This window comes from Sapajus apella, unplaced genomic scaffold (assembly GCF_009761245.1).
Source record: "Sapajus apella isolate SASKATOON/1434 unplaced genomic scaffold, GSC_monkey_1.0 scaffold122, whole genome shotgun sequence".
Classification (NCBI taxonomy): Eukaryota; Metazoa; Chordata; class Mammalia; order Primates; family Cebidae; genus Sapajus; species Sapajus apella.
Window position 1 is genome coordinate 7,922,966 of NW_022437062.1, and position 12,465 is coordinate 7,935,430.

The 12,465-nt window shown below is 35.5% G+C and overlaps 1 protein-coding gene across 1 annotated transcript; it reads left to right on the forward strand.

Annotated features, from left to right (window-relative positions):
- Positions 1-467: 467 nt before the first annotated feature.
- Positions 468-1,406, forward strand: LOC116538774 (olfactory receptor 4K14-like). Its single transcript, XM_032261315.1, has one exon. The coding sequence runs from the start codon at positions 468-470 to the stop codon at positions 1,404-1,406; it is 939 nt and encodes a 312-aa protein (XP_032117206.1).
- The last annotated feature ends 11,059 nt before the right edge of the window (positions 1,407-12,465 follow it).

A 12,465-nucleotide genomic window follows, 5' to 3' on the forward strand; every position in this document is an offset into this window, starting at 1 on the left:
CATAAGTGTAGCTTTAGTTTCTTGCCCTGGTTTTATCCTAGTAAAATAAAGAATCTCCAAGTAGCTTTATTTTAGAGCTATGCACTGAAGACAAGTCTCTCTGATTCCCTGAAGGAGAGGTAGACTCAAAGCTTGAAGAAGTTATTTATAAAGAACATTTACTACTGATATTTTTTGCCAGATAATTTCTTTTTGATTCCTATAAGAACTGTACTTCCAATGTGTAAAGTTTCTGGCCTACCCGGATACACCTAGTTACTTCCCCTTCTTAGTCATAAGGCTGTACACACGTCTAAATTCAAGCAACATTTGTTTTCAATTTTGAGTTTAGTACAGTGCTAAGATTTCAGTTTTGTACATGAGACATATTGATCTACTCACTAGTACCTGACACTAAGGTCTTTCTATTCTAGAAGTTCTTAGTTCATGTCTTTTTCTTTAGGTCCCATTAAAACCTACTGTACTAAATGGAAGAAGCAAACCAGTCTGCCATGTCTGAATTTATGTTTCAGGGACTCTGTGATTCAAGGGAGTTCCAGACTCTCCTCTTTCTGCCATTTTCTGTACTCTACCTGATGACAGTTGTGGGTAACCTCTTTGTTCTGCTACTTATCATCACTGATCTCCGTCTCCATTCCCCCATGTACTTTCTCTTAGCCAACCTTTCCTTTGTTGATTGTTGCCTTTCCTCAGTAACCACCCCTAAATTAACCACAGACTTTTTAAAGGAAAATAAGACAATTTCCTTTGCAGGCTGCATGAGTCAGATCCTCTGCGTGCATTTCTTTGGAGGGGGTGAGATGGTGCTTCTCGTGACAATGGCCTATGACCGTTATGTGGCCATCTGCAAGCCACTCCATTACTCCAGCATCATGGACAGAAAAAAGTGCATCTGGTTAGTTTTGATATCATGGATCATTGGCTTTGTGCATGCCATGAGCCAACTGGCAATGATTTTGGATCTTCCCTTCTGTGGACCCAGAGTAGTAGATAGCTTTTTCTGTGATATACCTTTGGTGATCAAGTTAGCCTGCATGGATACTCATACTTTGGGAACAGTGATAAATGCTGACAGTGGGACTTTGGCAACAAGCTGCTTCATTCTCTTGCTGATTTCCTATACCTATATCTTATTAAGTCTGCGCCTACACTCTAAAGATGGGGCATCAAAGGCACTCTCTACCTGTACTTCCCACATCACAGTGGTGGTGCTGTTCTTTGGACCCTGCATCTTTATCTACCTGTGGCCACTCAGCATCACTTGGGTGGACAAGTTTCTTGCAGTGTTTTACACTGTAATCACACCTCTCCTGAATCCAGCCATTTATACACTGAGAAATAAAGAGATTAAGAATGCCATAAAGAGACTGTTAAATCAGCATGTGCATTTAAGAGATAATTATTAGATATGTAATCAGAAAATTCACTGTATGCACTTGTTTGACCACATTTTAAACTGTAAACTGGATTATGGATATCTGAATTGATTCATATCTGTAAGCTATTAGTCCAGATGCTTTGTTTTTCCATCATGAAAATATGTTTATGAATCTAACATTTAGATTCTTACCAGCTGAACAAAATAATTGTACCTAAATATTTATTTGTATATGTTCAAAAATTATCAGATGATAGAAATAATTGTAAAAATAATTTCCATAATTTATTAAACAGTACCTATGTTCTCAATTCTGTGCAAAGCTTTTTTACCTAGATTATGCATTACTTACAAAATCACTTTGAATTAGTTATCACTATTTCTATTTTTAAAAATACATGATATATCTATTCAAATTCTAACTTAGCTAGAGAGGGTGCTAATGATATTTGATTGTTCTGCAACTACTTAGAAAACAAAATGATAAATGGATCAAATCATAATATTGCCCGACTCTTTATGACATCATAAAGTTTTCAAGTCCTTTTTAAAGTTCAGGGGTACCTGTATAGGTTTGTTTCATAGGTAAACTTGTGTCATGGGGTTTGTTGTACAGATTCTATCATCACCCGGGTATTTAACCTAGTATCCATTAGTTATCTTCCTGATTGGCTCCTCCTTGCCTCCACCCTTCAGTAGACCCCAGTGACTGCTGTTCTCCTCTATGTATCTATGTGTTCTCATCATTTACCTTCCGCTTATAAGTGAGAACTTGTAGTATTTGGTTTTCTATACCTGCATTAGTTTGCTAAGGATAATAACCTCCAGCTATTTTTATGATGGCAAAGGATTCCATAGTGTAAATGTACGACATTTTTTAATCCAGTCTAACACTGATGGGCATTCAGGTTGATTCTGTGTCTTTGCTATTGTGAATGGTGCTGCAATGAACAAGCACACGCCTGTATCTTTATAATAGAATAATTTATATTCCTTTGGGTATATACCCAGTAATGGGATTGCTGGGTCAAGTGGTAGTTTTGTCTTTATGTCTTTAAAAATCATCACACTGTCTTCCTCAATGGTTGAACTACTTTACTTTCCCACCAATAGTGTGTAAGTGTTCCTTTTACTCCACAACCTTGCCAGCAACTACTGTGTTTTGATCTTTTAATAATAGCCATTCTGACTGGTGTAAGATGGTATCTCATTATGACTTTGATTTGCATTTTTCTAATGATCAGTGATGTTGACTTTTTCATATGATTGTTGACTACATGTATGCCTTCTTTTGAAAAGACAGGTTAATGTCTTAAGCAACACTATTCAGGATATAGACACAAACAGACATTTCATGACAAAGACACAAAAACAAATTGCAACAAAAGCAAAAATTGACAAATGAGATCTAATTAAACTAAAGAGCTTCCACACAGCAAAAGAAACTATCAACAGAATAAACAGGCAACCTACAGAATGGGAGAAATTTTTGTAAACTATGCACCCAAAAGGTCTAATATTCAGCATCTATAAGGAAATTTAACAAATTTACAAGGAAAAAAACATAGGTTTTCAAGTCTTAATTGTTAATTAATGTAAATGTAGTTTTCCTTGAAAATTTTTTTCCCTTAAACACACAGAGGGAAGTGTTGCAATCCTTTGAAACATTCTTATTTCAGTTAAGAAATGAGTTTTATAATTGTAGTTTTACTTTACCTGAAGAAGTAAGATAGCTGTGAGCATGGAGAAGAAGGTTGTATTATTTCAAAAATAAAGAAATTTGTACTGATGAGAAGAATGCCAAGGGGAAACCAATAAAAGCAACACAATACAATTACCCATCATTCACTGCAAAGTTCAGATGAGCTATGTAGTTCTGGGCTATCTACCTAATAAATAGTCTGCTTTCCAAGGACACTTCACCTGACATTCCCTTCCAAAAAATACACGTGTGTGTAATTTTATATATATACACATGTGTATAAAATACATTTAATACATATGAATATAGTAAAATATAGAGAGAAGAAATATGCATATAGTTTGTTTTATTTGAGGGTTAGAATGGGCAAGGACAGTTCCATAACATAGTATGATATTTTAAAATCGCTTATATATTAATGCATATTTCATACCTTTAGATGATGTATATCCTTTGCTGGATAAAATGATATCTACACATATGATAATATCTTAATTTCTAATTTATTCCATGCATAGTGGAACATCTTAACTTTTTGATTCTCATCTCTATATAAACACCTAACAACTTAATAATGACAAACTAATCATCTCTGTGCCAATAAATTAAAGGACTCACAATGACAATATAACTGATCTAACAAAGATCTTTTAAAAAGCATAATCACAGGTTCTCTAAACCAGATCATGGAAGCATCACTCATTTCCATCTACAGACCTGTACAGGGATATACATTGACTTCCTTGAATATTTTTAGATGAAATTATCTCAACTGTGCTTATTGATATAACTCTTCAGTGCTAGGAATCACCATTACTTCAAACGTGATTTGAAGTCTGCATTTAACTTGCTTTCTTGCCTTCCTATGGACAGAATATAATAGCAGGTCATCTTGATGGAGCCCTTGCTAGACTATATAATTTGTTTTTGTAGGCTACAAAATGAGGTCCTATTGCCCATCTAGTTTCTAAGCATATGAATTTGATTTAATCCATCAGCAATTCAATACAAGTCATTTCTCTTTTTTTAACTTTTAGGTTAAGGGGTACATGTGCAGATTTGTTTTATAGATAAACTCGTGTTGCAGGGGTTTGTTTTACAGATTATTTCGTGATCCAAGTACTAAGCTTAGTACTCTATAGTTACTTTTTCTACCTTTCTCCCTCCCTCTTCACACCCTCCACTGTCATGTAGGACCCAGTGTCCGTTCCCTTTTTTGTGTCCATGAGTTCTTATTATTTAGCTTCCACTTATAAGTGAGAACACGCAGTATTTGGTTTTCTCTTCCTGCTTAAGTTTGCTAAGGATAATAGTCTCCAGCTCCATCCATGTTCCTGCAAAAGTCATGATCTTGTTCTTTCTTATGGCTGCATAATAATATTCCATGGTGTATATGTCCCCATTTTCTTTCTCAAATCTGTCATTGATGGGTAATTAAGTTGACTCCAAGTCTTTGCTATTGTGAATAGTGCTGCAATGAACATTCACGTGCATGTGTCTTTAGGGTGGAATGATTTATATCTCTCTGCATATATATCCAATAACGGAATTGATGAGTTGAATGGTAGTTTTGTATTTAGCTCTTTGAGGTATCACCACACAACTTTCCACAATGGTTGAACTACTTTGCACTCCCACCAACAGTGTATAAGTGTTTCCTTTTCTCTGCAATCTTACCACCATCTGTTATTTTTGGACTTTTTAATAATAGATATTCTGACTGGTATGAGATGGTATCTCATTGTGATTTAGATTTGCATTTCTCTAACGATCAGTGATATCGAGCTTTTTTCTTATGATTGTTGGCCACATATATGTCTTCTTTTGAAAAGTGTCTGTGTCCTTTGCCCACTTTTTAATGGAGTTGTTCTTTTTTATGAATTTACCTAAGTTCCTTGTAAATGCTAGATAGTAGGCCTGTGTCAGATGTATAGTTTGCAAATATTTTCTCCCATTCTGTATGTTGCCTGTTTATTCTGTTGATAGTTTCTTTTGCTGTGCAGAAGCTCTTAAGTTTATTTTGATCACATTCGTCAATTTTTGCTTTTGTTGCAATTGCTTTTGGCTTATCCCTTATGAAATATTTGGCAATTCCTATGTCTAGAATGGTATTGTCTAGGTTGTCTTCCTGGGTTTTTATAGTTTTGGGTCTTACATTTAAGTCTTTGAGTTTTTTGTTTTTTTTTAATATATAGTGTAAGGAAGGGGATCCAGTTTCAATCCTCTGCATGTGGCTAGCCAGTTATCCTGGTACCATTTATTAAATAGGGAATCCTTTCCCCATTGCTTGTTTTTGTCATTTTTGTCAAAGACCAGATGGTTGTAGGTGTGTGTTATCTCTGGGCCCTCTATTCTGTTCCATTGGTCTATGTGCCTGTTTCTGCACAAGTGCTATGCTGTTTGGGGTACTGTAGCCCTGTAGCGTAGTTTGAAGTTGGGTAACATGATGCTTCCAGCTTTGTTCTTTTTGCTTAGGATTGCCTTGGCTGTTTAGTGCTTTTTTGGTTCCATATGAATTTTAAGATTGCTTTCTCTAATTCTGTGAAGAATGACATTGGTAGTTTGATAGAATAGCATTAAACCTATAAACTGTTTTGGAGAATATGGCTATTTTAATAATATAGATTCTTATCCATAAGCCTAAAATGTTTTTCCATGTGTTTGTGTCATCTCTGATTTCTTTGAGCATTGTTTTGTAATTCTCATTGTAAAGCTCATTTGCCTTACTGGTTAGCTGTATTCTTAGGTACTTTATTCTTTTTGTGGCAATTGTGAATGAAATTGGCTTTCTGATTTTTCTCTTGGCTTGGCTGCTTTTGAACACTATTTCTAAGTAATTCATTTTTCAAAAAGAATCACAATGGAATTTAAAAATTTTAAAATTTGAACTGAATGATACTGAAAATATAATAAATATAGTATTTATGGTATGCTGCTACAGTCATACTTGCAGTGGCATTATTACTTATATATGGATATATTTTTTAAAAGAAAAGCTGTGTATCAATAACATCAATTTCAAGAAAATTAGCCTACAAAAAGTAGAATTAGATAAGAGCATAAATTATTTTTTATTTTAAAACTTAAAAAATCAACAAAACAAAAAATGATTATTTCAAAAGACTGACAAAATTGATACTACATGAGTAAGACTGATCAAGAAGGAAAGAAAAATGAGACAAATAACCAATTCCAGGAATAAGAATACTACTCGATAGATGCTACAATCTTTAAAATATTGCAATGACATTTTATACAACTTCCATGCCAAAATTTTAATGCTATTATTTTATATTAAACATGAAATAGGAAAATAACTACCAAAAAACTAGCTAATGAAGCAAGAATATCTTAGTAGTCCTATATCTATTAAACAAATTAAAATTACAATTCAAACAGTTGCTGTACCAATTATTGTATCTCTGTTCAAAAACCACTCTTCTTTAGTCAGTTTTCTGAGGCTGAGACTCAGCAAACCACATACTTGTTTCCTATCTGGGTCCATGTTACGCTTTGATAATAAGGCATGCTACAAGGAGACTGTAAGGTTAAAGCAGGAGGAAGGGGCTTACTCTTTCCTGTTTGAGTCTGCTTGCTGTGCCTACTACTTACAGAAATAGTTTGTCCCTATGGCAGGAGCTTAATCCAGGCTATAGATCTTCTTGCAGCTGTAGAACTACTCTCATTGTGCTCTCTTAGAGAGAGAACAGCACCAGCATGCTGCTGCCATGTCTTCAAATTTCAGGGTCACAGACCTATGGTGCTTCCACTCTTGAGTTCAGAGAAACAATTAGTAGCCAAGATCTCTTTCCAAGAGGTCTGAGTTTCAGCTCCATAGGATCCCTTTTCTAAATCGAGAAATTTAAGTAATTCCAATGGGTCTTTCCTTTGTTTCCTCAGCCCTAGAGCTAGTATTTTCTTCCTATAGTTGCTAATTCCCAGATAATTTAGAGTTTTCTTTTCATACTTTCAAACACTTAATTAACATCTATATACTTGGTTAATTCTTATACTAAGTTCTGTCTGTTCAAATGCCAAGTGTTTCTTCTTTTCTAACTGATACCTGACCAATAAAACTTTCCACCAAAAAACAAAAAACAGAAAACTATAGGTCTAAATGGCTTCATTTATGAATACTTTGAAATATATAAGAAAGACAATTTTTTTTAACATTAACTCATCTTGAGAAGAGAATAAGAGAAACCACTTTTTTTGGGAGCCTGAAGTAACAACAGAATTGTGAGAAATATCATCCAATATCCAAACTTTATTAATAATTCAAAGACTTCAGGCGGCTGCAAGGCACAGGTGAAGCAGGGAGAATTCTGAGACCATCAGCATAACTTCCTATGTTTGTTCACCCTGTTTTAGGATGCATCCTGAGCCAAATACAACAAATGAAGACTGGACTATAATGATGCATAATGACATGATTTTCAGAAAGGGAACTAACCTTGATCACGACACATCTTCAATGGTTACTTGATAATTGCGTAGATACCACTGATATTTTCCAGCTGCCTCTACACAATAAAGTCATAACTTCCAGGTTGATTTGCAAGAAACTAGATAGTTTCTTGCTCAACTAGATGATTTCTTGATAAAAGGATTCCATAGATTAAGATGCTTCACCTATTTTTAATAGTAAATACCATCAGGAAGTCTATTTAGCATGTTTGCAAGGGATTTGACTAGGTCATTTCTATCTAGCCTTCCATATTTTCTTTCTGGCAGGGTTTTCATGAAGTAGGGAGAATAGGTTTTAAGCCAGCTGCTAACTCTTTTTGCCTTTTCACTTATAAAGCCAGCATAGATTCAACATGAAAACCAGACAAAGATATAAGAAAGATAAAGTATGGGCCATTCATTCTCATGAACATAGATACAATAATAAGCTAAACAATAACAAAGAAATGGAAACAATATATAATAAGAATAATATGAAAAATTAAGTGCAAGGTTGAACTGACAATTGGAAATCAATCACTAGGTTAAGAAAAAGGAGAAAATATATGAACATCTCAATATATAAAGAAAAAACGTGATAAAGTTGAATACACTTTAATTATAAAAACTCCTAGAAATATAAGCATAAAAAAATTACTCAATCTGATTAAGCAATTTACCAAATATCTCCAGCACAGGTCATAGTTAATGATACAATACTGGAAGCTTTCCCCCACAAAGACTGGGACATGCTTCTTTACAACACTAGTATTTTCTTTCATTAGAAGACCTGGCCAGTTAAGTAAAGGAATGGAGTCCACAATGTAATAAGAAGGGAATACCTAACACTGTATTTAGCTACGGTAGTGTGCCCACCCATACCTTCTTTCAAGGCAGAACTTGCTTTGAGGAGTGTGGTTGGCAGACAGCTACTTTTTTTGTTTTAATTTCCACAACAGCATTTACTCAACCCACATTGTCCCCAAACTGTGCCAACTCAATGATCAACAATAGTGGGTGTGCAAGAGACAGGAAATTCCTGCCCAATGAGGAATTCCTCTAAGGGGACGTTTTTGTCCTGGAACTCCCATCAACCCGGTTGGGACTTTCAGAGCAGTACTGTAGTCTGAGGCCACTCCGCCCAACCCTTCTTCCTTTCCCCTCTCCTTTCACCAAGCTACACTGGCATTTTGTTATGAAGGCTTTCTCTGCCTGCCACTGATCCCTGTCTCCATCCTCATTTTCCCTTTAGCCTTTTTTCTTCACAGATATTTCCCATAAGAAAGCTTTTATATTCTGTCATGGTTGCTGATTCACAGAATACCTGAACTGACAATAATGCATGGTTTGAACACAAAATTATTTGTGAGTAAAATACTAAAAGTGATACCAGATTTTTAGAGGTTATTAAACATTGAAAATGTAACATGTATGCAAACGAAGATGGGGATTAAAATTTATGCTTAGTAGTTGTAAAAGGATGGGGAGAGCTGAAGTTGTAATAATATGCTTATGAAGAAGAAAATATTCATTAAGCTTACAACAAAGGTCAAGGGGGTAAAAAGTATTTCTTTGACAAAAAGTAATCAAACTTTCATTGAATATTTATTTAATATTAATGTATAAATCTAAACTTTCAGATTTCTAAACTATCAGTCAAATAAAACAGATCACTGTTAGGGAAACAGGAATGTGGAAGAACAGGGCGACACCATTTTAAAATCAACTCCAGCCTAGCCTAATAAAAAGAAAAGAGAGAAGAATCCAATAGATGCAACAAAAAATGATAAAGGGGAGATTACCACCAATTCCTCAGAAATACAAACTACCATCAGAGATTACTACAAACAGCTATATGCACATAAACCAGTAAATCTGGAAGAAATGGATAAATTCCTGGACACTTGCACGCTCCCAAGACTAAGCCAGGAAGAAGTTGAAACCCTGAATAAATCAGTAACAAGGTCTGAAGTCGAGGCAGCAGTTAATAACATATCAACCAAAAAATGTCGAGGTCCAGATGGGTTCACAGCCAAATTCTACCAGCTGTACAAAGAGGAGCTGGTACCATTCCTGTTGAAACTATTCCAAACAGTACAAAAAGAGGGAATCCTCCCTAACTCTTTCTATGAGACCAACATCATCCTGATGCCAAAATCTGGCAGAGACACAACTAACAAAGAAAATGGCAGGTCAATATCCATGATGAACATAAATGCAAAAATCTTCAGTAAAATACTGGTAAGCCAATTGCAACAGCACATCAAAAAGCTTATTCACCACGATCAAGTAGGCTTCATCCCTGAGATGCAATGCTGGCTAAACATACGCAAATCCATAAATGTAAACCACCACATAAACAGAACCGAAGACAAAAACCACATGACTATCTCAATAGATTCAGAGAAGACCTTTGACAAAATTCAACAGCACTTTATGCTAAAAACTCTCAGTAAACTAGGTATCAATGGAACGTATCTCAAAATAATAAAAACTATTTACGATAAAACCACAGCCAATATCATACTGAACAGGCAAAAACTAGAAGCATTCCCTTTAAAAACTGGCACTAGACAAGGATGCCCTCTCTCACCATTCCTGTCAACATAGTATTGGAACTTCTAGCCAGAGCACTTAGTCAAGAAAAAAAAATAAAGGGTATCAATTAGGAAAAGAAGAAGTCAAATTGTCCCTATTTGCAGACAACATGATCATATATTTAGAAGACCCTATCATATCATACCCAAATCTCCTTAAGCTAATAAGCAACTTTGGCAGTCTCAGGATACAAAATCAATGTGCAGAAATCACAAGCATTCCTATATACCAACAACAGACAGAGCGCAAAATCATGACTGAATTCCCATTTACAATTGCTACAAAGAGAATAAAATACCTAGAAATACAACTAACAAAGGATGTAAAGGACCTCTTCAGGGAGAACTACAAACCACTGTTCAAGGAAATAAGGACACAAACAGATGGAAAAACATTCCATGCTCCTCGTTAGGAAGAATCAATTTCATGAAAATGGCCATACTGTCCAAAGTAATTTATAGATTTAATGCTATCCCCATCAAGATAGCAATGATCTTCTTCACATTACTAGAAAAAACCACCTTAAGCTTCATATAGAAGCAAAAGAGAGCTCACATAGCCAAGACAATTCTAAGCAAAAAGAACAAAGCTGGAGTCATCGTGCTACTTGACTTCAAACTATACTACAAAGGTACAGCAATCAAAACAGCATGGTACTGGTACCAAAACAGATATATAGACCAATAAAACAGAACAGAGGCCTTGGAGGCAACACCACACATCTACAACCATCCAATCTTTGACAAACCTGACAAAAACAAGCAATGGGGAAATGATTCTCTGTTCAATAAATGGTGTTGGGAAAACTGGCTAGCAGTGTGCAGAAAGCAGAAACTGGAACCCTTCCTGACACCTTACACTAAAATTAACTCCAGATGGATTAAAGACTTAAACATAAGACCGAACACCATAAAAATCCTAAAAGAAAACCTAGGCAAAACTATTCAGGATACAGGCATAGGCAAGGACTTCATGACTACAACAACAAAAGCAATGGCAACAAAAGCCAAAATAGACAAATGGGATCTAATTAAACTCCAGAACTTCTGTACAGCAAAAGAAACATTCATTAGAGTGAACCAGCAGCCAACTGAATGGTAAAAAATTTTTACAATCTGCCTATCTGACAAAGGGCTAATATCCAGAATCTACAAAGAATTAAAACAGTTTTACAAGAGAAAAGCAAACAAGCCCATTCAAAAGTGGGTGAAGGATATGAACAGACAGTATACAAAAGTGAAAAAATGCTCATCATCACTGGTCATTAGAGAAATGCAAAACAAAACTACATTGAGATACCATCTCACCCCAGTTAGAATGGCGATCATTTAAAAACCTGGAGACAACAGACACTGGAGAGAATGTGGAGAAATAGGAACACTTTTACACTGTCGGTGGGAGTGTAAATTAGTTCAACCATTGTGGAAGAGAGTGTGGCGATTCCGCAAGGACCTGGAAATAGAAATTCCATTTGACCCAGCAATCTCGTTACTGGGTATATATCCAAAGGATTATGAAGTGTTCTATTATAAGGACACATGAACACGAATGTTCATTGCAGCACTGTTTACAATAGGAAAGACTTGGAACCAACCCAAATGCCCATTGATGATAGACTGGACAGGGAAAATGTGGCACATATAAACCATGGAATACTATGCAACTATATATCTGTTTTGGTACCAGTACACTGCTGTTTTGATTACTGTAGCCTTGTAGTATAGTTTGAAGTCAGGTAGTGTGATGCCTCCCGCTTTGCTCTTTTTGCTTAGAATTGACTTGGCTATGTGGGCTCTTTTGGTTCCATATGAAGTTTAAGGTGGTTTTTTCCAGTTCTGTAAAAAAGGTCATTGGTAGCTTGTTGGGGATAGCATTGAATCTATAAATTACTTTGGGCAGTATGGCCATTTTCACAATATTGATTCTTCCTAACCATGAGTATGGAATGTTTCTCCATATGTTTGCGTCCTCTCTTATTTCGTTGAGCAGTGATTTGTAGTTCTCCTTGAAGAGGTCCTTTACAACCTTTGTTAGTTGTACTCCTAGGTTATTTTATTCTCTTTGTAGCAATTGTGAGTGGCATTCATTCTTAATTTGGCTCTCTTTAAGTCTGTTATTGGAGTATAGGAATGCTTGTGATTTCTGCACATTGATTTTGTATCCCGAGACTTTGCTGAAGTTGCTTGTCAGTTTCAGGAGATTTTGGGCTGAGACGATGGGGTCTTCTAGATATACAATCATGTTGTCTGCAAATAGAGACAATTTGACTTTCCTATTTCTTTTTCTTGCCTGATTGCTCTGGCTAGAACTTTCAATACTATATTGAATAGGAGTGGTGACA

Bases quoted from the DNA above. Each gene is read 5' to 3' on its own strand.
- LOC116538774 (XM_032261315.1), top strand. From the start codon at position 468: ATGGAAGAAGCAAACCAGTCTGCCATGTCTGAATTTATGTTTCAGGGA.